This window comes from Tyto alba, unplaced genomic scaffold (assembly GCF_018691265.1).
Source record: "Tyto alba isolate M040663 unplaced genomic scaffold, T.alba_DEE_v4.0 Super-Scaffold_21, whole genome shotgun sequence".
NCBI classification, from domain to species: Eukaryota; Metazoa; Chordata; class Aves; order Strigiformes; family Tytonidae; genus Tyto; species Tyto alba.
Genome location: NW_024881295.1, coordinates 1,763,112 through 1,788,542, shown reverse-complemented (window position 1 = coordinate 1,788,542; position 25,431 = coordinate 1,763,112). Strand labels below are relative to the sequence as shown.

The 25,431-nt window shown below is 42.1% G+C and overlaps 2 protein-coding genes across 4 annotated transcripts; one reads left to right on the top strand and one right to left on the bottom strand.

The window, feature by feature from the left end:
• Positions 1 to 138: 138 nt before the first annotated feature.
• Positions 139 to 3,638, bottom strand: SYCE3 (synaptonemal complex central element protein 3). Its single transcript, XM_042795471.1, has 3 exons — positions 3,475 to 3,638; positions 2,186 to 2,294; positions 139 to 1,112 (listed from the first exon to the last, which is right to left on the bottom strand). Exons 2-3 carry the CDS (start codon positions 2,292 to 2,294, stop codon positions 952 to 954), a joined length of 270 nt encoding a protein of 89 aa, XP_042651405.1. The 5' UTR covers positions 3,475 to 3,638; the 3' UTR covers positions 139 to 951.
• Positions 3,639 to 3,786: 148 nt separating this feature from the next.
• Positions 3,787 to 24,640, top strand: STYK1 (serine/threonine/tyrosine kinase 1). 3 transcript variants are annotated; one of them, XM_042795467.1, is made up of 12 exons: positions 3,787 to 4,007; positions 9,336 to 9,382; positions 9,519 to 9,873; positions 17,592 to 17,692; positions 18,600 to 18,746; positions 19,714 to 19,962; positions 20,279 to 20,460; positions 22,076 to 22,159; positions 22,414 to 22,622; positions 22,869 to 22,909; positions 23,190 to 23,286; positions 23,992 to 24,640. In XM_042795467.1, the coding sequence occupies exons 4-12, from the start codon at positions 17,626 to 17,628 to the stop codon at positions 24,194 to 24,196; spliced, it is 1,281 nt and encodes a 426-aa protein (XP_042651401.1). In that variant the 5' UTR covers positions 3,787 to 4,007; positions 9,336 to 9,382; positions 9,519 to 9,873; positions 17,592 to 17,625; the 3' UTR covers positions 24,197 to 24,640. The 3 variants fall into 3 exon arrangements, with proteins under 3 accessions (XP_042651401.1, XP_042651404.1, XP_042651402.1); XM_042795470.1 differs by lacking the exon at positions 3,787 to 4,007 and adding an exon at positions 7,185 to 8,802; XM_042795468.1 differs by lacking the exon at positions 3,787 to 4,007 and adding an exon at positions 7,185 to 8,967.
• Positions 24,641 to 25,431: the final 791 nt, after the last annotated feature.

Genomic DNA, 25,431 nt, shown 5'->3' with positions numbered 1-25,431 from the left:
GACTGATTTTAAAGAAAGGGAAGAGCCTTCTCCTCAAAACTTGCACTGATTTCCATCTCAGATAAAATACTCATTTATGCATTAACTGCAAGCCACAAGGTGGTGCTCTTAGTTGACATTTTGACTACAAAAGAAAAGTAGGGTTTTTTTCTTTTTTAATATTACACAGTAGGAACATACAGAGAAAAACGTTTTCTAACATTGGTTAATTTGCTTTCTACAGCAATCCCACAGACTACAACACACACACAGTGCAGTCTATAGTGGTAAACAATTTATTTCTTAAATGAGATCTACCTTCAGAGGGTTTGAGAAGAGCAATATTTTTGGGAAGACCAGGCCAAAGAAATATTTAAAAATCCAAGGAAACACAATGAAACAACTACATATGAGCTGTCTGAATAATAAAATTCTGTAATAACACATAGTTGGCAATCCCCACATCAAACTAAATCTATCTGGAAATCTAGAATTTCACCTGTTTTTCATTTGGAAAAAAAAAAAGTAATTTTTCTGTTTTCCTTAAAAGGCATGTGCTGGTGCAGCATCACTGCAATGTTCCACTGCACCTCCCCTGCCCCCCCCATCTGTTCAGGTGACAAAGAATTCCACGTATATTGATGACAAAGTGAGTATGATCTTCCAGGAAGAAAGACACAGAAGTTGCGTATGCACACACACTACAAGGATTACTGATGATCATCATAAAAACATGCATGTTGTTACCTTTTACCTTCAACAATGTATACTTATATATGTGTGTGTGTGTGTGTGTGTGTAATCTCATTAAAGTACTGCCACAGATGTACACACGTAAGTAGTTCTTAGAAAGACTAAAACATCCATTTTCCACAGTGTTTGTGAAACCTCTGTGACTGGAAAACAAAAAGACTGGAGTGATTTTCCAAGGGATGTAGTTCTGCCAGTATGACTGAATTAAATTTATTCCTTTTATTGCTCTTCACCTTTAGGTTCCATTAGCACCTCTTGCCATTTCTTCTCCATCTCTTCTTTGCAACTCAGGAAGGCATCTTCCAAACGCCTCATGGAGTTGGCCAGGTCTGGGTTGGTACGTGTGACTACCATATCATATGCCATCCAGGCTGCCTGCACTACAAACCCAACAGATACTACTAAGCCAGGAATTTTGGCTAAAAAACAGTAATGTCTGACTCAATAAGCAAATAAAGGACATCCATTACTATCAGTTCAGATCTTATATCAGAGAAGGATTGCTGTCCAATAAAGTGGAAGCTGCCCACAGTAATGCTCAAGATTAAATGAAAGACTGTTGAGTATTACTTCTTTATAAATGCCTCAAAATACTTCAGAATGGAAGTATACTGATCTAAATTACAAAAGGGAGATAGACATTTCACCTAAAAATTACTACAAAGCAGGTAATCAAAAAGAAAGGTTAAACAGACTGTTTTAAAATAAATGACCTGAAGAATCCTCTCTCCAGACTAATTACAGTCAGGAGGCTTGTGTTGGGTGAGAAAGGATAAGATCAAGGAGGCTGCAGCATAGAGATGAAAGTTTTAAGAACAACCTGAAAAATTAATTTTGAAATAATGAGTATCTGATAAAGCAGAGCAACTAGTTTTAGCTCTTATATCATACTTCCTTTTTGTTTTACCATAAATAGACCATAGTTTTCTCAATGGCACTCATAAATAGTGTTTAATTACAAACAGTTTAATTAACAGTTTCCATCTATTCTTGTTAGTTTCACACAGTTTCCGACAGAATTGTTGCAGAACATGGAGAGGAATATGCAGTCCTCTTCATACATACAGGACTAAGATTAAATGTGCAGAGGAGTCTTTATCTGAGGAATTAAACACGTTGTGCACTGACCTGAGAAGTACTATGTATCCCACCATTTCCAGGATTAAATCTCATTTTACATACTTTGCTTTAATAACTGTACATTAAATACCTTGGTATTATTTCTGTTTTCAACCACCACTCGGAACTAAGCATCCATCACCTATTAATTTTCAATTCTGAACCATTATTTGCACGCTTTCTCCCAATTAAGATGAGGGCATTAGTTGATGGTGATTTTTTTCCACTTACATTTCTATAACATGGTAGTTCACAGCAATAAATATAAATAATAAATCTTCAACGTCTTCACTCTACTAGACAAATCTGTATGACTCTTAATAAAGACCTGTACCTGTTAGTTTTTCCATTTCCTCCAGAAGTTTTTCTAAGTCCCTGTTCAAATCCTCCACCGTCTTTACCATGTTATCATAGTTTTCTTCCTGAGGTTCTGATTCAGCCATCTACAAGGAAGCCAGTAATTTCATACTTTATTTTACTTTGCAGTGAGTTGATTTTCACAGCTGAGAGAAAGTAACATTGCAATACATTTTAAAACCCAAAATATGTATATAAATATTCAATTTACATTAATTCATTAAGAATCTGACCTCGAAGTTACTGGTCATCACCCGTATGCTGCACACTATTCTCAATCCATTTTAAAATTAATTTAAGTTGAAAGAATTATATTCAAATATGCTGTGTTTGTGCCAAATAATGATTTTGGTATCAGTAGTAACACAGATCACCACATCAAACATGACAATAGAAAATTGTATCCATTATCCTGTTACAGTTGTCTTCAAGCTTCTGCCCCAAATACTCTGATGTAGGGCAACTCCTCATTTTCAAAGTTAGTTGCAAAATCCTCATTTGTATCCAGAATTTCACACTTGCATGCTATAGCCGGTAGCTGCACATGCTGTTCTGTCACCACATGAGCAGCTAAGTGCTTATGATTTACCAACCTCTATTTAAGTTGTAGGTAGTAAAACAGAGGCCCAATTTACACAAAAGTTTCAGAACCTTGATATTAAATAAAAATGTGACACACGGCCTTCGCCTTTAATTTCCTTTTCTGAAAACCATGGATGGATGGCACGAAACTATGAAGAAGGAAACCAAAGAGCTTCACTGTAGTGGCTGTACACATCACAGAGCAGGCATCGTTTTTGCCAGCTTTTTTCTATCCGATTTCTCAAACTCAAGAAGTGGGTATCCATTTTCCGGTTTTCATTGTTGATAAATGTGGGAGGAATGCAACAGTTTATAACGGCTTTAAGCATTTCAAAGCGATGCCGAGCCTTATCAAGACGCTGGGTGTCCAAGAGTATCTTCACACAACCATGAGGTAACCGTGTGCCGACAAACCCTTTACCCCAGAGACCTCAAAAAGCCCAAACCCCTCGCTGTACCACACGACGGGCACGCTCGAACTTCCCGCCAGGCCTGCGCTACGCCCACGCCGCTGGCGGACGGCTGGGACGAGTCACGGGGCCGTTTGAGGGGCCGTTCCCCGTGGGCGTCCGCGGCCCTCCCGCAACCAGCCCTCAGTCCGCGCCCTCCCTGCCCCGCCGGGGTCGACCCTCCCTCCCTCCTCCCGCCGAGGGGGGTGTCTGGCCGCCCCCGCCGGCCCCTCACCCTCCCCTTTTCCCGCCGGCGCCAAACGCTTCACCGCTCCCCGAGCGCGAGGGGCCCGCGCGCTCCCGCCTCCCGCGTATGCGGCTGTCGCCAGCGGGAGTGGGGACAAGAGCGGGCGGGAACGGGACACCAAAAAAAAAACCAAAACCGCCGTTCTATCCTCTCCTGGCCGCTCTGCCCCTGAGCTCGCTAACTCGATTAATTTTCTGTTTCACGAAAACAGGCGCTTGGGTGAGGAGTTAGGCGGCCGAGGGACAGGAAGGGGAAAGGCAGGGGTTTGCCCCCCCGCCCCGAGCCGCGGCAGGGAGGCGCTTCGCGGCTCAGGGCCCGGACTGTGGCACGGCTCCGTGTTTCGCCACTCCTCTCCTTCCAGCGCACCCTCAGCCGGCCCGGCACCGCGACACTGTGAGGCCCCTCAGCCGGCCTGGTCACCCACCTGGCCTGTGGGGCAGGCTGGGCCTGCTGGGCAGCGCCTCGTCCCCTGCCTGCTGCGGTGCGGTAGTTGCCCTTCCCTGGAGGCTGGACAAGAGGAGGTAACCCCCTCTCCCTGCTTACGGCCCCTCAGGCTGTCCCTGCGTTCCCCCCGCCCCTTATGTTAGCCCGGTGTGGGGTCTCCCTTCACCCTCCGCTGCCCACCCCAAGTCACGGCCAGCTGTCGGCAACCGAAGATGTGGCAAGACTGATCACACCAGATGACCTGTCATTGCGGGAACTGTCCTGAAAGTAACCCAAAAGTTACGTCTTGAGCCCGAAGTTCGAAAGTTTGAGTGGTGCCCCTACTTCTTTTGCGTGGGGGTCCATCTCCCGCCCTGCATGATGGAGAGAGGCTCCAGACCAGGGCCTGTGGTGACAGGACAAGGGGCAACAGTTTTAAACTAGAAGAGACTAGGTTTAGGTGGATTGCCCAGAGAGGTTGTGAATGCCCCGTCATTGGGAGTGTTCATCAGGCTGGACGGGGCTTTGAGCAACCTGATCTAGTGGAAGGTGTCCCTGCCTATGGCAGGGGGGTTGGAACTAGATGATCTTTGAAGGCCCCTTTCAGCCCAAACTGTGCTGTGATTCTATGATCTTTGTCTTATTAAAAAAATAAAAAATTAAAAGAGGTGTTTGCAGGAGTAGGCAAAGAAGGGTTAGAAATTTTCTGATGACTGAGCAACAAGACTCAAAATTTGTCAAGAGTTTGCAGATACTACAAATTATCTGGTATATAGCAGGGTGAGAATCAAGTACTTTCTCTGAATTACTTATGCCCCAAATTGTGTCCCATTCCAGATCTTAAATGGTTTGGTCTGTCTCTTCTCCTTTTTCATCCACAGAAACAGAAACTTAGTCTTGTTTTTAAATGATTGAGTATGTTAGTATTCTCATCATGCATGAAACTTACTCATCTCTTGATATCACCACTCATTTCACTGCCAACTGAGTAGCTGGTTTGAAGAGGGCCATCTGTCTTCAAAACAAATAATGTGAGGTATTTATTCACCCAAGTTACACAAATGCTGCGGAATTTATCACAGCATTGTGTTGCTAAAATTTTGCAGGGGCTCAGAAGCAGTTGAGCAAAATCCTTTAAGGCACATGACAGAACAAGTTATATTTGGCTAAATAAATCCTTGAACCACAGGCTACTAGAAGCTGGAGAAAGTGTTACAGGAAGTATCATTTTATGGTGTTACAGTCTTTCATTTCCCAAGGCACTCTCACTGCCACCTGTCAGAGGCATAGTACTAGGCCGATGGACTCTTGGTTTGAGGTGGCACAGTCCTTTCTGAAGTAACTCCTTTAAGCTGTCTCCCGGATGCTGCCTCCCCTCTGTACATGTGTGTATATGTGGTTAGAAGGCTGATTTTTGGTCTAGAGGTGGTGGGTTTTAATACTGCTTCATTATTCTGTGAAGACCTGGGCAGCAAATATTGTGTGTTTATGCATGTAATTCCAATAGTTTAGCAGCCACCTTGCTACTGCATAATAATAAATGTGCTAGAAGCCATTTCCAGTGACACTGGCAGATAGGAGCACATTTTGTTTCAACATGTCTTGGTTTATTTGTGATTCTTCTCTGCTATAATTAGGACACAGCAATGTGTTAGAGGGCGAATTACAGGTGTAAAAATTATATTATTAAATGGAGTAGTTCTTAAATACATTTTTATGTAACAGTGATACAGCTCTTAGTGGTACATACTTTCTAGTTCTTCTACAGTCTCTATGTGTATCCTTTTCAGGGGATAGCTGCCTTCTCTGATTCTTTTTGGTGTGACGTCTTGCATTTTATTCCATCCTGAGACTGGATGTTTAGGTCACTATGGTTCTGTTCACTAGGTTCTAGGTTTTGCCAAGAGGAGCTGTTGGGTTCTTACTAGAAAATGGGAAGAGTGTAAAAATGCAGTGGCAAAGAGCAGGAAGATAAAAGGAAAATTTATATATTTAACAAAAAGAACATAAGAAACTGAAAGAGGAGAGGTAAAAGTAACAGAGAAATATGCATACATATTGGGCTCAGGATGTTGGTTGCTCAGGACAAAAGCATTTAGGAACTAGACAACGTGGAACTGAATGCATGTGATATGTGTTGCACCTAACTTACAGTCTAACAGTTTATCTGTCAGCCCTGAAGTACAGCGAGAGGCTGTGGCCAAGCTACCACATTATGCTGTGGATAAGTACGGCTTGTGGGAACCCAAAAAGCTCCTGCTCAGGGAAGTTACTTCTTTGAAGAAGAGAAAGACAGTGGAATTTAGTCCAAATGTATGGTATGAAATTTCTGACATTTGACCAAGACATGTAAATGAGGAGCTAGGTTACCATTTGTACCTGTGACGTCAGTGCAGAGAGAGAGGATTTTAGTATTTGATATTGCTTTACAGAAGTTCTTGTGACCTTGTATTAACTCTGCAGAGAACCTAGGGCAGTTATGGCCTTAACTTAGTTTCTCAGCTGTGTCGAATGAATCAATGAATCCCAGCTTCAGGGCCTGGAAAATCTGCCAAAGAAACTGAAGGGGAAAACTATACTGTAGCCTACTTACACCTGTACTGTAGCCTACTTTAGCATATAACCAACCTTCAGGATATTTCTTAAGCATCTGGTTTGAGAAGAGAGGAGTGACCAGGCCAGTGACTGCATGAAACTGTGCAAATGAAATTTCCATTTAGCTTTAAGAAAAGAGTTGGAAGTGATAAGGTCCAATTTGGCAGGAAAGTGGGGGAAAAAGACTGTTACTAGATGCACCTAGCCCTGAAGAGAGCAAATGCTGGCAAATTACTGGACCTTCAACTGGGTGAAGAAGATGGATTCATAATCCTTCAGTCATTTCATTTTTATAAGGAGAAGCTCTTTTTTTTTTTTTTTTTATTTATAAAGAAATAAATAATATATAATGCTACCCCCTCCTAGCCTTTGTTCCCTTGGAAATTTTAAATAACAAAAGCTGCAAGGATGAACTGAAAATCACACTAGAACTACCATTTTCAAGAAAAATCTAAATATTGACTAAGCAATGAATTGTTCTCAAGTCAGAAGATCTGCCATCTTGAGAGGCAGAGCTGATGAGGCAGAACAGATACTTGGGATAATGATGGGAATTTTTCTTTCCCTTCTAGATCATCTGTTCTGATTCTTACCCCATTCAGGGATAAATGCCTGCCTTGCAGAAACGTAAGAACAGGTACTGAGCCTTCCAACCTCAGTGGGCTTAGGCTGACCAAAAGATCAGTCACAGTCTATCAGCCACAAGCTACAGTTTTAAATCTTACATTAGAATGTGAGAGTAGTCAGAGACCTTACAGCCTCTAAATTAATGCAGAAAAAGTAAATCCCCCAATGCCATTTAAGAAGGGGATCCTTTCATCTGAAGCTTGCTTTCTCTGTTCCAGAAGCAGTTACTTGGAGTATGCTTACCTTCTGGAAGTTGAGCTGCAGAATTAGCACCCTTGTTAACAGTCTCAGCACATAGAACAAAGACTGAATGGTTTGTGGTTGAATTGCTGCTTAGTCCCAGAAACACATCTTGAGGCCATTGAGCAGATGCCATGTGGTTTGGATGGTTGCTAGGTGTGCTATAGCTGTGTTGGAGATAAAGAGGACATTTTTGTTAATAAGACTGCCAGTGTACTGCCTTTCAATGTACCTAATCATACTTGCTTAAGGAAAAAACAGAGGACAGAGGCATTCAAAAGTACAGTGTTTTCTTTGTGGATGTGCACACAATACAGGATTTAGAGCAGAAGTTTGTTTTTCACAGGACAAAACGTGACAATAAAAGTCTGCTGTTCCTTAACTAAACAGAGGGAGGGGCTTGTGGATCAGTGAGGAAGATTATATAATCTGAAGCCTGAACTCTGAACCATTAAAATATCTTCTCCAACCAGTCAGACTGGGAGGACAGGCAGGGAGATCGACTGGGAAAACTAAGCATCAGCAGTTGTTGTTTTAACATATGCATACCTTGAATATTAACCCTTTTCCTTTCCCACTCTTCTACAGTTGGGTACTGTAGAAACTGTGAAGGAAGGAGCAAAAGGAGGAAGATTTAAAGTTTAAACAGGAATCTGAATAGTTTCCCCCAGGTGCCCTTGGAAAAGTTGTCTGTGGAAAATAATACATTTCAGTAAAGAACTTGTTTAAATGAGGAATTGTCCTTTGCAGTTTAGCCACTTTTTAATGGGGAATGAGGTATAGGACAGATCTCCAGCTCCTTCATGGAGAAAATACTGCGGAGACTCAATGCAAGTTAGTACCAGAATAAGAGGAAAACTGAAACCAATCTGAGCTTACACTCTGCAGCTGTAGTGATATTTATGACTCAAGAACATTTTCAGTCTAGATGTCTCTCCTGGTTTCTCAGGGGATGAAAGTCCACATGACAGAGCTATTTCACTAATACTATTTTGCCAACTTCTGCCAGTCTCTGTAGAGAGATCAAGCAATGCAGAAAATCACTGCTGGTTTTCACCATTTTGCACACGTGGACAGTAAATGCCAGCTGAAAGAATAACCCCAGAAAGAAGTTTCGGATGTAATGGTGTACAAATATATTGCTATGCAGTCTCTCTTATGGATGATTTAACTATTATGTTTCGGTATCTAAAGCTATTGTCTCTACCGCAGCTAAAAGTTTCTCACAACAAGATAATATATGCAGCACCAAAGGGTTAACAGGAGTAGGTAGGTTTTGCTCAGACAGTTGGCAGAGATCATATAATCTTCTATATCTTCCCAAAGCTACCTGTGTCCTGTTGTTGACTGTGAAATGAACTTTGTCTCTCAACAATAGGTGTTGTGTTGTTTCCTCTTGTAATGCACCTGCCTCTCACTTGTGTGAAGTAGGTAAGCAAATAATCTTGTACAGACTCATATAACCAGGAGTCAGGAATCTGAAACTCTTAATACAAGATTTTTCAGTGATAGGGGAGGGCAGGCCAACAGCTGGGACTTGCATACACGGGTTGGGTGGGAAGAAGGACCCCAGAACTAAAATGCCGAGGAACTAAGGTGCAGTGAAGATTATGCCGCACAGCTGCTGAGGACTGAGGGCACTAGCAGAGCCAGCAGTGACCCCAAGGGTATCATAGCAGGAAGAGGTCACAGGGCAAGTTCAAGAATATTATCTGGTCTGGCTGGGGAGCTCAGGCTGGATTTTGAAGTCATTTTGTAAGCGAGGGTCATTGCCAGGGCTGTGTGGGAGCTGGACTGGTGGGAGGAAAGGGCAGAGAACAGCTGATGGCAGGGCTGGAAAATGGACAGCCCAAGCAGGAAGGATACAAACAAGCAAGGCAGAATGTGAAAAAAGCCCGTGTTGTTGCTGTCTGTTGTAGCATGTTTTGGTATTATTAATCTTTTCTATCGTTCTTCCTTTGCAGATGGTGTACCTGGTAGAAAGCTTTTTCAGCATCTGAAGTCTTAGGGGGTTTGTACAGATTTTCTGTTCCAAGAACCCGTTTTTTCTAAATGTGAACCTGTAATCTGAAGTGTATTATTTCTGTTTATTATGTTAGCCTATCCCTCTTGATCTGTGTTTGCCTGTGTTTCCAATTACGATGCAGGTCCCCGCCCGAAGACTCTTTGCTTTGTCTGTCTCTGTCATCACCGGGTGAGCAGCGGGTGTGTGGAAGCCAGGCAGACCCGTTTTACAAGTGTGTGCCTATTTGTCAGCTCCCGTGTTGGACATACACTCAAGGGATCACCCTGAGGAGACAGCTGAGAAGACCTTGAGGAGTAAAGAATTGAAGGTGGGCCGGTCTGGGGTAGGAAAATCAGTAAGGAGGAACTTAGTCATAAGAATTACAACCACACAAGGTAACCAGCGTTATCAGGAGTGGCCTCCTACAAGCTGGGAACTGGCAGCAGGCAAGCTTCAGGAAAAGACTACTGCAGGGCAAGAGAAGTGGTGTAATTCAGGTAAGTAAAACGCTGCTGGAAGATTAGCTAACAAGTATTTATTTAAAAAAAAAGACATTAACGTAAATGTGATTGGAACCATATAGCTGTACTGTAAAGTCTGTACTTCCATGTATGTATGTATATACATTGGTGCATGTACTTACTGCTTGTATTGAAGTTATTTATAGTAATACATTTCTGTGATCATTATGGTATTGGGGTCTGAGAAGATAAAAAAGTGTTATGTCCTCTACACATAGGTTGAGTTAAGCGAAATAACTTCCAGGCATATTTTAAAGAGGAAGAAAACAACAAAGGGAATAAATTTCATATAAAATTAGTCTCAGTTCACTGAAACAATGCAGGACAATGCAGTGCATGTATGTATAAATATGTTCAGTGTTGGGTTAAATAATACATGCCTACGGCTGAATTCTGGACTAATTAGCACTTGACTTCCATCACTGTTGCTTGATTGTAAGAAGCTAACTAATCCAAAGTGGTGCAGATATCTAGATTTTTCTACGTGCTTATCTGTTTGCATGTATCTGTCTGTGTGTGTGTGCATGAGCTACTGATTAAATTATAAACGAAATCTATGTTAAATGCACCAAGAGACATCCAGAAGTTGAGAAATGGTGAAGCTGAAGTTGTGTACGCAACTTCAGCTCAGTTTCCTCGTGGCTGTGCATTTATGAAAGCAGATTCACATTCTTAAGCATTTAAGCATTTAATTTAAGCATTTAATTAATAAGAATTGCGAAATTCTTAAGCAATTATGCAACGATGTGATACCATGCAGTATTTTTATCACACAGTGTTTTTTACAACAAGAGCTACATGCATGCATGGTCCTTTGAAAAATTCCTTCATTCTTCTTATGTCTGGTCACAGCTCTTGCTGTCACAGTTTTTCAGAATATCTGTATCCAGTTTGTGCCAGGGTTTGATACAGACTTAGTACTTCAGCAAACTCATAAGTCAGTCAGTAAGAAAGAGACAGAATGGCCAGTGTTTTCAAAAGTAGTGTGTGATTTTGATTACGCAAAAAGGAAGTCATAGGAAAGAGTGTGCTGTTAAGAGTTTGGCCTCTGGACTTTTCATATTCCGAACAGCTTGCTCACTAATGGCTTAAGGTTAATGCATTCCTCACTCTTTAAAAAATAATTTAACTTTTATTTTGCAGACTACCTGTGAGGAATTACTTTTCATGGCCTTAATTCAGGGGGAGTGTGATCAAGATATATGTTAATTTTTCAGAAACTATAGTAGGCTGTGTCTGCATTAGGAAAAAAAAAAAAAAAGTCTTAATCACCATTCAGTTTTCTGTACTGTTTCACACTTCTGTACTCAGACTTCCTCACACTGCACAAATAAATTAATTTTTGTGAGGTGTTCTGAGTTTAAGCAAGACTTAGCACCACGAGAACCTGCATATCTCCACTGATAAGGTGCCAGTTTGCCGTAACCTTGTTATCATAAAAGCACAGCAGTGCAGAGTCCTCCTGGCTCACATTTTTCAATGCAGTAGCGACTGCTGACTTTGCCTATTTCTGTTGCACCCTTGAAAAGAAGCCAAGTTTGCCCTGAGTAATCCACCTGCTCAAGTAGCAACATTGACTTCATTATTGCTGTTCTCTCCATGGTCTAGCTCTTCAGAAGCAGTCAGCCTAATTTTCTTTCAGTCCTTTAATGTGCTTCAGTAGCAGCTAGCCTAGGTTTGATGTTCAGGTACTACTTCTAATTTTGGACCGAGAGAAAGTCTTGAGTCACTGTATGTGATTTCTTGAAACACTTGTTTTCTTGCAGGGTGTTACAGCTACCAGCTGTTGCGAAAGTGAGTTAGAGTACCAGATCTTTATAGCTAAGACATTATTACAGCTGGTACAGCAAACCGCAGGATAGAAGTTCAAGACAGAAGTGAGGTGGCTCTGGTATGTTATAACCGGGGTTGACTGGCCAGAATTTCCCATTCTGCACAGTTGGAGATGCTGCTTGGTAACCCACATGTGCCTTATGGTAAGAGGTGAGATGGCTCAATGGGCCAGGGAAACCTTGCAAAGATGTCATGATCTGCCAGGCCGTTGGAAGGTCTTCTGGAGGCAGAAGAGCCAGGATATGTAGTGTAACAAATAGATAGCTTTTTGCAGAAATACGTTCTTACGGCATCAAGTTGTTAGGCTTGAAACCTGTGGGACTTGTTTTTTATTTGCTTTGGATGCTGCTTTTAGTCAAATGGTGGACATTACAGGGGAGGAAATCTCTGCTTCGCTTTTTGCTTTTCCATGGTGCTTTTCTTCTTCCTATTCTCTCACATTCAGTGTCCACAGCTGTTCAGCTGATGTGAACCTGCATATCGTGGTTTCACTGCCACTTTGCTTTGTGCAGTTCCCTGGTATCTCCCCTACCTTTCAGCTGCATACCCAGGGCAGTGTGCTTGTGCATAACAGTTGCCTAAGCCTTGGCTGGTGGCCATGTTCGAAGGTCTTATAAAAGAGGAGGAAAATAATAAAAGCAGTACAGAAATGGTGACTGGAAAAGCTTGGGAGTACGGTTCTACCACTGTAAGAAATTCAATAGAAGGCATCATGGTTAAAGGATTTATGTTGTCTTTTTTCAGTCAGGCAGTATGCTGGGCTGAAGTAATTACTCACCTGTTTTTTACATGCCTGTAGCCATATTACAGTTGGTCCTAACAATTAGTGCATGAAAAACACCTGTAAGAATATTTTTATAATAAAGTGGTGTGCAGTTAATGAAGTCCAGGAAGTCTGGAGAAATAACTACGTTAACTCCATATCAGCTCATAGCACAGTTTAAAAGATCTACTAAAGAACCAAATGAATCTTAGCCTTTATTATTGTCATATTTAATTAATTTAATCAGCTGTTTCTTTAGACAGTATAACTAAACTCAAGGATTTACACATTTTCACCGATGATGGGAACTGATGTTAGTTCCCAAGTCAGACATATTCACTGGCAAAACTGTGTATTTACTGTGAATATGTACATCTTATTTTTCTGAACAGGGCAGGAGCAAGCAGCAGGCAGTTTCTGTGCGTCAGGTTCTCAAGCTGTCTGTTCCCGTATATTCCACGGACACGTTAGACATACTTCTCTTCCTTTTCATTCTTCACCACAGTGTTTGTCACTCAGGCTTCTTTACTCTTATGTCCTGGCACTTTAAATAGCATAATTTGAGCCTGCTGAGAAATTTAAGTCCATAAAATGCAAGAGAGGATTGATTATTTTAGGGCAGATGGCCTTCCTGATCCAGTTTACCACATTGCCATGTGAATGCTTGTGCTAGCACTAAGGGGACAGTGTACATGTGGGAATGAATGACAGAGCACTGGAAAAATCTTAGTAGGGCTTATGCTGGCACACACTGTCTGTGAATCTGTGCTGACACAGGGAATGATTTCACAATGCAGCTTTAGATGAATTAGCCATTCATCACCCCCGGTGGCAGGAGATCCGTGTTCCCTGTTCCTACTTCTGGATGTGTGCTCCTGCCACTTCCTGAAGCCCGTGCTGTCGTCTGTTGAATTGCTTGGTGAACTAATATCACTCACTAAAATGGAAAGAAATTACCATGGTGAAAGAACAGTGAATTTTTCCTGCTAGGTTAGTGGTTTGAATCAGTTTATTATGTAATCAACTGCACAGCTGGGAGCCACACAAGGAGTGGGAAGAGAGCTGAGGGAAGAGATACGCCCATCTTTTGGTGAGCACTTAATTCAGCCCAGCTGCATTCACAAAACCATATTCACACTCACTATTAGGCCTTCCTGAACCTGTTTAAGCAGCCCCTGCAAATGCCATCCTTTAGCTACTTATTCCTGTCCCTGTGTTGCCCCCTGTGCTTTGTCTGAATTGCCAGGGCAGCAGAACAGCTTCACACCGTTCACAAGTAGCCTTCTAGTACCGGTTTGCAAATGCTGTTGACTGTAGGTTTGCAAATGCTGTTGACTGTAGGTTAGCTTCTGCTAAGGTTTTGTCCCGTATCTCTCATTTTCTATGGGCAGCTGCTGCTGCTATTTCTAGATACCATGGTCTTCATTGTATATGTAGCCTGGACATGGAGCTTTGGATTCAGGTAGTAGTTACAGAAAGGCTTTGCTGCCATCGTTGTTGCAGTCTGCCTGGAACTGTGTAATACCTGAACAGTCAGTAATACATTGAGCATTGCCCTATAGGCCCCTGTATCTGCACTGATTTATACTCATTTCCCTCTGCCACAGCAAAAGCTCCCACATCTCTCCAAATCTGTTTAGTGGAAACCCTGTTCCCGCCTCCTGAGCTCTAGTCAGGGGAACAAACACCTTTCCAAAACTCATTTACGAAGACCTTCACAGCTCCTTGTTGCTCCCATTGAGTCCCTTGTGTTGAGAAGCTTTGTTCTAGAAAAGCTCATTTGCTTTCTGGTCACTGTTGTCAAAGGGAACGTGTCTTTCAGGAAGGGTTTGGTGGCTGAAACTGAGTGGGAACATACCATCCTTCCCTTGAGCCTTGGCATTCTGAAGGAAGAGTGGCCTAGTACTGTGCTTATTACTTATCATGTTTGATTTTTGTCTTGCACTGCCAACCAGTTTTCTTAAATAAGGTGTTAAGTCACACTGATGTGCTGCACAATAGAGGACCTGATGAAAAAAGATGCGTGTCTAAGAGAAAAAGGAAAGTTCCAGATTTTGTGTAAACAACAAAAATAATGAGTTTCAACTGACGGAGGAGAAAATCAGAATAATCTAGAAGGTTAGATAGGTCCAGGCAAGGAGAGCAGACTGTTGAAGCAAATGTGGTTTTGAAAGTAAACAATAAAGAGAAATCAATTTCAGTGAGTGGATTTCAGTGTATTTAAAAGAGTAATAGAAAAACAGTGGAATAACTAAGCTGACATTTACTTGTGATTGCACAAATTGCCCAGTGCATATTCTAAATTGAAGTAATGCAGGTTATGTTCTCCTGTGCTCACGATCTAGACAGCACTGGTCTTGGTACAGCGTAACGCAGACAAGGAAAATCAGCGTGCCAGTGAGGTACAGGTTTTGAACCTCTTAAGGTATTTTTGTCCCCTTATCCTGGCTTGGTACTAGAAAACTGTCTTCAAATAATAAAATAAGTAGTTGAGCACTGCCAGTATGCTTTTTGCTATGTGGTGAGTATGCACCTGGACACGGAAGATGTTAGTTCCGTGCAACCTCCATGTGTCCCCTACTACCATGTCCCCATGGTATACTGCAATATATATTTATTAAATGCATAATGTGAGATCTGTGAATTTCTGAGTTACTACTCCTGTTGTGAGGATGGAAATGTTGGAACTGCAATAATGTTACTGTTAAATGTTACAAGTCAGCTGCAGCAAGAGCTAATTGTGAGAATTCATTTGGTCTGAGCTTGGAAAGTAGCACTGAAAGGCTTATTAACTGTATTTTTTTTTCCTGCTTCCCAAGTTTTGAAAGAGGATAGACACACAGAGTGTAAATGGACTTGTCTAATCAAACTTTTCCAGTGGTAACACCTGTGCAGCTCCATAAACACCAGCAACAAATGGGAGTGCCAGTGCAAATGAAGTGCCAGTGTTCTTATTTCTGGATCCCATAGCTCTGCCCCGGGGATCGTTATGAAACATGGGTGTCACCCTCTGTCATCCCTGCTGGGAGGTGCATAAGGGAGTAGGTAGGAGGTCTGTTGTACAGACAGGTGACCAGTATAGACATGGCTGCTGCATCAATGTTTTTTTTCCATGGATCTTTGTGATGACATGAGCATGTTTCTGTGTAAGTAGAAGTTGGTATGGGTATGCCTATATATGCCTGTGCATGCACATTGTCTAAATGTGCATTGCTAGTGCGCATCTGTACAAAGCAAAGCCTTTAACTAGTGTTAAGGTGAAGCTTGGACTGTTTATGACCCAGATTATGCAACATGATTGGTGGCTGATGGTCCTAAAGTCTATTTTCTGTGATGCCATTATGTCTGTTCATATGTGTCTTTAGTATCTGTGTGTATCTGAGAGTGAAAGAAGCTAGGACTGTTCCTCTTAGGTGATACCTGTGTATTTGTGCCTGAGTGTGTGTATGTGTTAGCCAAGGTAGGTTGACTTAGTGTGCTTGCTTACAGAGTGTACGTGAAAAGCTTGGTCCTACTGTTGTATTATTGATCCTTTGACTGGATTCATGTTGTATCCACACCCTGAAACCAGGTGGATTTGCTAGCATGTTAAAAATTGAAGGAAATAAAAATTTAAACAGATGTTTTGTTATACCTTAAAGTGCAGATATATTCTATTTTCTTCTTTCTGCTGCCTCTGTTGTGCAACTGATAAAGCACAATTTCATCCATTAATTTTAAACATGAGAATGAACTCTGTTCAATGTTTCATACATCACCAATTTCCATAAAACCATATTAATATCAGTAAGAATGCCATTATTATTAACGTTTGCCATTGAGGTTAATTGCCTTGAACTCGTAGCTGAAAATAAGGTAAGTACTTGCAGGATAAAAGTCCCAATGCCTGTAAAACATTCTAGATGCTACTGTTTGTGAAGCTGTTAAGTTTTACATTTTTGGCAATGTTTATAAGAAACAGTGCCTAAATGTACATGCCTTGCCTTTCTGTCAGTCATCACTATCACCACACTGATTTTTATAATTTAAAAATAGTAGTCCAGCTCCTCTGCTGATGTAAATCAATGCAGCACCAGAGAGCCTATTCCTGTCTTATGACTTCAGTCCTCAATAAAGATAGTATACTTTGTGTAGCAATGGGGCATCTTTAAAATGTTTTTGCGTTCTCCAGAGAATAAACAAAAACACATACACCAATTTGAATGGAAATACAAATTTCTACAGGGGTGATCTCCCCCTGTCATGCAGAACAGCTGAAATTCTACATCAGGGATGTGTTTTGGGAGGCCTGCAGCTGGTCTGCAGTCCTGGCACAACTGAAAGACACTGGCTGGTAAATCTAGCTCCATCTGAGCAGGGTTGTACAAATGACAAATGCACTTGCACAATCAGAAAGTGTTGTAGGTGTGTGATTGCACACGCTAAGGGATTAGTGCTAGCTGAAATTACAGATGGAAAGGTGCATGCTTGCACAGGTTCTGAATTTTTAACTCCAAATTCAGAAGAATTCCAGATATTGTGCTTCAGACTTGTTATAGATCTGGCAGTGTTAAGGAGTGGGTAGCGGAGAGCCCTAATGACAAGACTTATTCTTGCCTTGTCTTTGGGGAGCGATAGTATGAGTTGTGGATGAGTTGTGTCAGGGTCTGTAGTCAAGAATGATGGACATTTTGTATGCATGCTGCTGGTCTGTTCATTTGTAACAGCCCAGAAGATAAAAGGCTAAGCCATTCTGGCATCTAAGAAGTGTGTTAGCTAGAAGTGTATGAGCTGTATTACCTATTCTTTAAATAGAATTGAGTTCATGAATATGAATTCTTGTGCATAGGTGAGCCTTCAGGCCTAGGGGTACGTGACTGCTTGTGAAGCACCGTAGAACAAGCTTAATCTTAAATTCTCTCTGATCATGCAGTCTACCATTTGTAGGATTTGATAGTGGATATCCGGTGTCATTCTCTAAACCTCAAAGTCCCAGTGCTCTTTCTTCACACAACCACTGATCGTAAGAGGTAGAAAGCTCCATACTCAGCTCACCTGTTGCTTCATAAATCATTCTTTCTCATAATAAATTTCATTAATATTCTTCATGTCTGTGCAGAAGAGGTTGAAGACCCACTTGCGTGTATTTGAACATGGAAAGGGATGTAAAAAGATTCACACGCATGCTACTGGAATGTAACAGCAATGACAAGCTATGTGGTAAGATTCACAGGTTCCTTCAAGTAATAAGCTTTCACATACTGACCAGGAAGTCCAACTTTACTAAAAAGTGGGCCAAGCCCTTTCCCTTCCTTCATCTGCATCCCAGACCACACAGAAGGATTTGACTGAGTTTTCCCTGTATTGTGTCTCAGGGGAGAAACTTTTAAGGGGATTCAGCCTTTCTGCTGGGATTCATCCCACATAATTTTAGACATTGTAGAGTATTTCTACTTTGAATGAGACATAATATAGTCATTAAAGATCCCTTGCAACTTCTGTAAGGACCAATTTTGTAAGATTTGATTTCATTCCTTTCTGTCACCTTTGGGAACCAAAACGTGGTTTTGGCCTATGCGGAAATAGCACCACCTCCAAATACGGGGACATAAGAGAGTTAGTTACCTGCAACATCCTTGTTAATTGCAATATCTTCCAGTCAAATTCCAAATCAGGTGACTACACCCTGTTTTCTTTAAAATCCTCCCTGTAATTTTAATAGAAGGACCCGAAGCTGTAATTGCACGTGTATTCATGATGGCGTAGTAATATCAATCCCTACCCACCTCCCTACTGTCCCTCTGCCAGGGCCAGTTCTGTTTCACTGGTGGGTGATACTTACACATGGCTACAATTCCTAGCCTCTGTATTAAGGGATCTAGATAAGTGGCCTTAAATGTGGGAGTCCCAGTGGTTTCGTGCAGCTTAGATACTCAGCACCTTTGAAAAACAGGGTAACAGCACTAACAGTGTTCAGTTGCTGTTCCAAGGAGCAGAGGATAGATGCACATGCTTTAGGGGTTGAAAGTTACTGAAATGAGTTATTACTGATTTGTTATACAGAATGAATGTACATCAGGCAGTGCTGCTTATTCCTTGGTTTCCCATCTTCTTTTTTGGCTAATAGTTGTGCGTGAATATCAGACTGAAGTGATTGTTGTCCCAGTTCTCCTTGTGGGTTTTTTTGTCATCGTGCTAACTGTGATCCTTTGGCTCCACTGTCGAGGCTTGCGAGCAAAGCAGGAGCAGTCATCATCATCATCTGGACACCAAGGTAAAAAAAGTGTTTTTCAACCAGAGGAAAGAGTGTTGGTTTCAGTGGCTGGACGTCAATCCCATTTCCCCATTGCTTGAGCTGTTAGGCAGTAGCATTTATGAAAAGCCTGAGTCATATTCAGCAATCCAGTGAACATTAGAAAAGCTGGGAACCCTGATCTACCCCACTTGCAATAGTAGTAGTGGAATCTGCAGTATAGATGGATCTAAGAAAACCTAAAGCAACATACTATATAGGCTGTTTAACATACCATGGTAACTTCACTTGAGAGCTGCAAAATGTGTTTATGTAACAGCCTTCTAGAGGCTACTGCACTGGGGTGATTGTCAATAACAGTTGTTTCAGTGTAGATCACATCTAGTTAATCCATTTTCTGTACTGTAATTTCAGAAATGTAATCTCAGGCTGCTGTCTCCCACTTCCTATGGAGACAACAGGAAATAAAACAGGGACTGGTGAAGGGGTAGGGAAAGGTTTGTTGCTACCGCCAACACATGTTGCTGTGTGGAAGTGAAAATTCAGTTCTAAACTGAATTTGGTTTTGTAGAGGAAAAGCCTCTTCAGACTATATTAAGGGAAATAATTGAGAACAAAGATAAGGCCTTTGTAGGAACACCCTGTTCGTGTCACTTTCATAACAACTGGTAGCTGGTAATAAAAGAAAATGGGCGTTGCTTCAGCATATGGGAATCAAGGACAAATGTGTCTTATCTAAAAAGTTTACATAGTTAAATATAGTGGAGGTCTCCAGACTCATTCTGCCTTTTCATCAGATAGAGCGGGAGATAAATTCCTTCTCTTCAAGAGCCAGGATAAGTAAGATACAATAACAGTTCCTTACTTTGTCCTGATTTCCAAAACCATATGGAGCAAAAATTAAAGAGGATGGCAGGCGGGGCACTGCCATCTACTACAAGAGTTCATCTGTTTGTTTTTACGCATCGTGTATATTTGCTTTTGTCAGTGAATGACAAGAATCAGCAGGAATCCAGCTCAACAGAGAACTGCTATATCCAGCTGAGTGAGACATCTGTGGAGAGCCTGCTAAATTCTGCGTCTTTGACTCTGAAGGAACTGGAGATACCGCGAGAGAAACTCTTAGCAGGCACCTTGCAGCTGCTAAAACATGGTCGCTATGGGAGCATCTACAGAGCACAGCTGGAAACTGGGAGCCCCGGGAAGACTAAGACTGTAGTACTGAAAGCCTTACAAGGTAAGGCACATGGCCTGGATTTGTACAGATCTCTGTAGCAGAGACATGATGATGGGAAGAATTTTGCAGTCATTCCTGGGCAAGAACAAGCTGTGTTCAGTATCACATTAGCTAATCATAGTGGTGTTTTGGTAGGACTAAAGAAGATTGCTGTTCATGATTTTAAGCTACTCACCCTATTATTTGCTCCCTCCATTTGTTTGGGGCTTTTTTTGAGGGGCGTTTGTTTGGTTTTGTGTTTTTTAATTTTCTTTGGAAGGGGGGGGGTGTTTGGTTTGGGTTTTGTTTTGTTTTGTTTTGTTTTTTTTCCTTTCAGACCTGGCTAGTCCCCAGGAAGTAAAGGATTTCCTGGGAAGGATTAAATTCCATCAAAATCTTGGCCATCATGAGAACTTGGTTGCATTGGTTGGATGCTGTGTCGACCAGCTCCCACTTTATATGATCATGGAAGATGTGTCTCTCGGTGACCTGTTGACATTTCTGTGGACATGTCGGAAGGTGAGACAAAAGAAGTGATGATAGAATATCTTCTTAAATTCCTTGGGTATATATCTATCCATAAGTCATAGTCCATAAGTCACAGATGACTTTTTGATCTCTCCATGCATCCCTCTGTATCAGTCTAAACTATCTCCATTCCCCAGAGAAGTTCTACACAAGTCTAAACTGGAATAGAATTAGTGGATATCTCAGTTGATATGATACAGTTTGGAGAAGCTGACTTACTTTTGTAAAGCTAAGTCGTACTTTGCAGACCACTGGAGTTCCTTGAAAGGTATAGCAGGCACTGGAATAAGAATGAGACCTGACAGAAATACCTGAATTTCTAAAAAGTTTAAAATAATGTCTCACTACAAATGCTGTTAAGACAGCAGAGCAGTTACAACACCAGGGAGAAGATCACTGAATAATAACTAATTGATTTAAAGACAAGAACGTAAGAGTGAAGGGTTAGTACCTGCACTGGAGGGAGGTTACCCACCTAAGACCTGGTGTTGTTTGTTGCATGTATCAGTAACCCAGAAAATGGGATGACAGTGAGGTGATGATGATTGCTAATGATTCCAGCCCAGTAAAGGCAAGGGCTGACCCTGAGAAATTGCAGAAGAATATCCCAAGATTGAGGGACTGACCAATAAGAAGAACAGATGAAATTCAGCATAGTTAAAAATAAAAGGATTCACATATGTAATGATGGCTTCATACCTGCCCATTGCTGATGAGGAGTAAACTGATGGTTCTGATCGTATGAAAATATACAGTCTGGTGAAAATGCTAACTCAAGCCAAAAAAGAAACCAAATATTCGGCATTATTAAGAAAGGCACAGAAACAAAACTCTGGTGTGTCACTATATAAATCCATCATTCTCCTACATCTGGAACACTAAATACAGAGAGATTGCTTGCTGTCTTTTTCAGCAGAAGGTCGAGGTGATAGCAAAGAAAGCTAGTCAGTGCCATGTTCAAAACAAAAAAAAGGAGGTGGTTCTTCATGAACTGGGGAGTTGACTAATAGAATTCTTTGCCACTGACAGCTATGGATACCAAAACTTTATGTGGTTTCAAGACAAGGCTGAATACATTAATGGAAGATAACCTTTCAAAAGTTAATAAACGTGTTGAAACCATAAACATCTCAGGAACTCCTTAAATTAAAAATAGTTGGGGGCTGGAAAACAACACAGGAAAAGCATTGTGTGCTTACCTTTTTCTCTCATCTGGGCATTCAGCTAGGATCACTGTTACAGTCAGAGCAGTAAGAGAGATGGACTGTTAGTCTCATACCAGGTAACCATTTGTATGTTATAAAAGTGCTTTACTACTCTCCCTTCTAATATATCTTTCATTGATCTGTATGGATTGTCATTCTCCACTGTCATTCTGCCCATTTCTGTCCAACCTATTGATCTTTTCTCCAGCCTTCAGCACACCATCCATCCATCAGCATCATTCATCCATGCACCCTTATATTTCAATAATTTTATGACCAATTGTGAAATCAGCTGGGGGAGCATAAGATTAGAGAGTACTCATGAGATTAGAAGGAAACATTCCTCAGTACCCTACAGCTATGGCGTTTGTCTGAACCAAAGTCTGCTCTTTTGTCTCTAGGATGTAATGACAATGGATGGTATCCCCTACGACCTCACTGAGAGGCAGGTATATGAAGTTGGACAGCAGGTTGCAGCAGCTCTGGTAAGTCTGCTCAAATTTGCTGTTTTTCCCTTCTTGCTTGATTTCAGCACAAGTCTACATGTTGGCCTAAGTCTTCTTGGCCTAAGCACTGAGGATGTGCTTTGTTAAAACTGAGCCAAGTACGCTTGTGTTATTTTGGTGAGCATACGCCTCTATTCCACAGCGTGGAAGACAGGCATAAACTGCGTGAAAATTTATATAAATTAAAATTCCTTTGAAAATGATCATGATCTCTTTCTTTTCCAACTTTCCAGGCTTACCTTGAAGAGAAGAAGTTGTTCCATGGTGACATTGCTGCCAGGAATGTCCTCCTTCATCACAACTTCACTGCTAAGATCTGTGGTTTGGGTCTGGCCTATGAAACTCACACGTATGGAGCCAACTCAGTCACGCAGATTGTGCCAGTCAAGTGGCAGGCACCAGAGCGGCTCATGAAGAAACCCCCCAGCATTAAGGCAGACATGTATGATTTAATTTTTGGACTAGAAGTTCATCTGTTTGTCAGGTCTATCTCTTTCACTCTTTTATGTATCATTTCGTGTCCCGAAGTTCACGTTAAGGCATATCTAGTCTTAGGGTAATGCTTCACTTCACAGCTTATGCCTTCCCTTCTCGTTTCTGCCGGTCATTCTCAGTTGTTTATATGTATTTAAGCTAGATAGCTAGCTACAGTGGAAACTTAACATTGCTTTGTTTTCTTTTCTTGCAGATGGTCTTTTGGAATTCTACTGTATGAAATGATTACATTAGGTGAGAAGATTTAATGATAATTAAAAATATGTAAGGAAGCAGCAAATTAACAAGACCCAAAATCTCGAATTCTAGAATGTAAAGTTGGGCCGTTTAAATAAACATCCCGTTTTTTCCAACTTGCAAAGTCATGACAATTCCTTTTAGACTTCTTGGCAGTTTGATTTGTGGTAGGAGAAAAATGGATTTTGGTAGGGGAAGAAGGCATACTTACACAGAAGCTGCTATCTGCAACCATTACCTTACAGTTTTTCTACTGCTATTCCTTTTGCCCTTCCAGGTGCTCCACCGTATCCTGAGGTGCCACCTTCTGACATTTTATCATACCTGCAGAGACAGAACATTATGAAGCAGCCCTCAAGCTGCCAGCAAGCCATGTAAGCCACTTCTTTACGGACGACTGAACTCAAGATGTGCAGAGCTAAATGGGAGTGAGACATACAAAAATAGATCTTACAGAATACCTCAAAGTCTAGGCTATACGAAACAGTAACCTGTTAGCTGAGGAATCTTGTTCTTACATGTCTGCCACATCTCCTTACTGGATTCTGGTGCATGAAACCTTGATTGCCAAATACCTTCTTTCCTGCTTTTGAAAACTGCTCTCGTTTCTGTTTTGTTGTCTGCTTGTTGCTCCACTGCTTCCCTGCAAGGTGCAGGACTGTTCTGGAGGAATCCTTCTCCTCTAAGTTGCAGGATTCTCCCTGAAATTAAAAAAGCATCCACAGAGAAGATCTAAGACATTATATTTCCTTTTCTGAAGACATAATTTCTTTTAATATTTAGAGGCTTTTTCTTCCATAATTGTGTTTCAGAAGGGAATACCAAGCAATCTTTCTCCTTTTTTCCCATACAGCTGACATCCTGGCACACAACTGAATGCCTTTGTCCCCATACATTATTACGTGGTTGCAAATTTCAAAGGGTCATTGAAATAACTTCATCTGAAGCAAAAAAAAAAAAAAAAAAAAAAAAAAAAGAGGAGGTCTCTAGATATTTTAAATAGGAGATGACTTGACTGTAGTAAAACTTTGTGTTGGTGCTTCTCATTCCCAGTGCTCCCCTACTTCTCCATCCTACAGGTACGGCATCATGAAGTCCTGCTGGCAGTGGAATGCAACTAACCGGCCTTCTCCAGCAGACCTGATTTGGTCCCTACAAACAGCTATAAAGACCAGCAGTGACCACGCAGTGCTGCAGGTGCCTGAGCTAGTGGTGCCTGAACTCTATGCTAATGTTGCTGGTGTTGATGTGCACAGTCTAGTGAGGGAATACACTATACTCTGAAGGACCCTTTCACATGGTGGTAAAGGAGAAGTATCTGAGTTTGCCCGTTTCAGACACTTTGCAAACTCAGAATAAGGTGTGTATGTTGGGAGGGATGCGTTTGTTTTTCAGACACTTTATATATATCAGATCTCTCCTTCATGCCAGAAACAACAAACTATTATTATTATTATCCTTATTACATCAATCTGTTGATATCGTTCTGCCAGTGGTCATTTGGAAGCAAATTGGGTTTAGGAAGCTGAGAAACTTGAGTTAAAGGGAGTGTATTGGATTTTCATGGCAAGGTTTTGGTAGCTGGGGGGCTACAAGGGTGGCTTCTGTGAGAAGATGCCAGAAGCTTCACCATGTCTGATAGAGGCAGTTCCAGCTGGCTCCAGGACAGACCCACTGCTGGCCAAGGCCAAGCCCATCAGCAACGCTGGTAGCACCTCTGTGATAATGTTTAAGAAAAGGTAAAAAATACAGCACAACAGCAGCTGGGAGAGAGGAGAGAGAATATGTGAGAGAAACAACTCTGAAGACCCCAAGGTCAGTGCAGAAGGAGGGGGAGGAGGTGCTCCAGATGCCAGAGCACAGCTTCCCCTGCAGCCCCTGGTGAAGAGCACGGTGAGGCAGGCTGTGCCCCTGCAGCCCACGGAGGACCACGGTGGGGCAGAGCTCCACCTGCAGCCCTGGGAGGGCCCCCCCCCAGAGCAGGGGGATGTGCCCAAAGGAGGCTGTGACCCCGTGGGAAGCCCACGCTGGAGCAGGCTCCGGGCAGGACCTGTGGCCCCGTGGAGAGAGGAGCCCACGCTGGAGCAGGTTTGCTGGTGGGACTTGTGACCCCGTGGGGGGACCCACGCTGGGGCAGTTCATGAAGAACTGCAGCCCCTGGGAAGGACTCACGCTGGAGAAGTTCCTGGAGGACTGTCTCCTGTGGGAGCGACCCCACGCTGGAGCAGGGAAAAGTGTGAGGGGTCCTCCCCCTGAGGAGGAAGGAGCAGCAGAGACAAGGGGTGATGAACCGACTGCAACCCCCATTCCCTGTCCCCCTGGGCTGCTGGCAGGGAAGAGGTGGAGAATATCAGGAGTGAAGCTGAGCCTGGGAATAAGGGAAGGGTGAGGGGAAGGTGTTTTTTAAGATTTTGGTTTTATTTCTCATTATTCTACTCTGATTTGATTGATAATAAATTAAATTAATTTTCCCAAGTCAAGCCTGTTTGGCCAGCGACGGTAACTGGCGAGTGATCTCC

Excerpts from the sequence above, each read along its gene's own strand:
- STYK1 (XM_042795467.1), top strand. The coding sequence starts at position 17,626 with ATGGAAAGGGATGTAAAAAGATTCACACGCATGCTACTGGAATGTAAC. Across the intron at positions 22,160-22,413 it reads AGCAGGTTGCAGCAGCTCTG|GCTTACCTTGAAGAGAAGAA; the intron begins GTAAGTCTGCTC and ends CCAACTTTCCAG. Across the intron at positions 22,623-22,868 it reads CCCAGCATTAAGGCAGACAT|ATGGTCTTTTGGAATTCTAC; the intron begins GTATGATTTAAT and ends CTTTTCTTGCAG.
- SYCE3 (XM_042795471.1), bottom strand. The coding sequence starts at position 2,294 with ATGGCTGAATCAGAACCTCAGGAAGAAAACTATGATAACATGGTAAAG. Across the intron at positions 1,113-2,185 it reads GGAAATGGAAAAACTAACAG|TGCAGGCAGCCTGGATGGCA; the intron begins GTACAGGTCTTT and ends TTGGGTTTGTAG.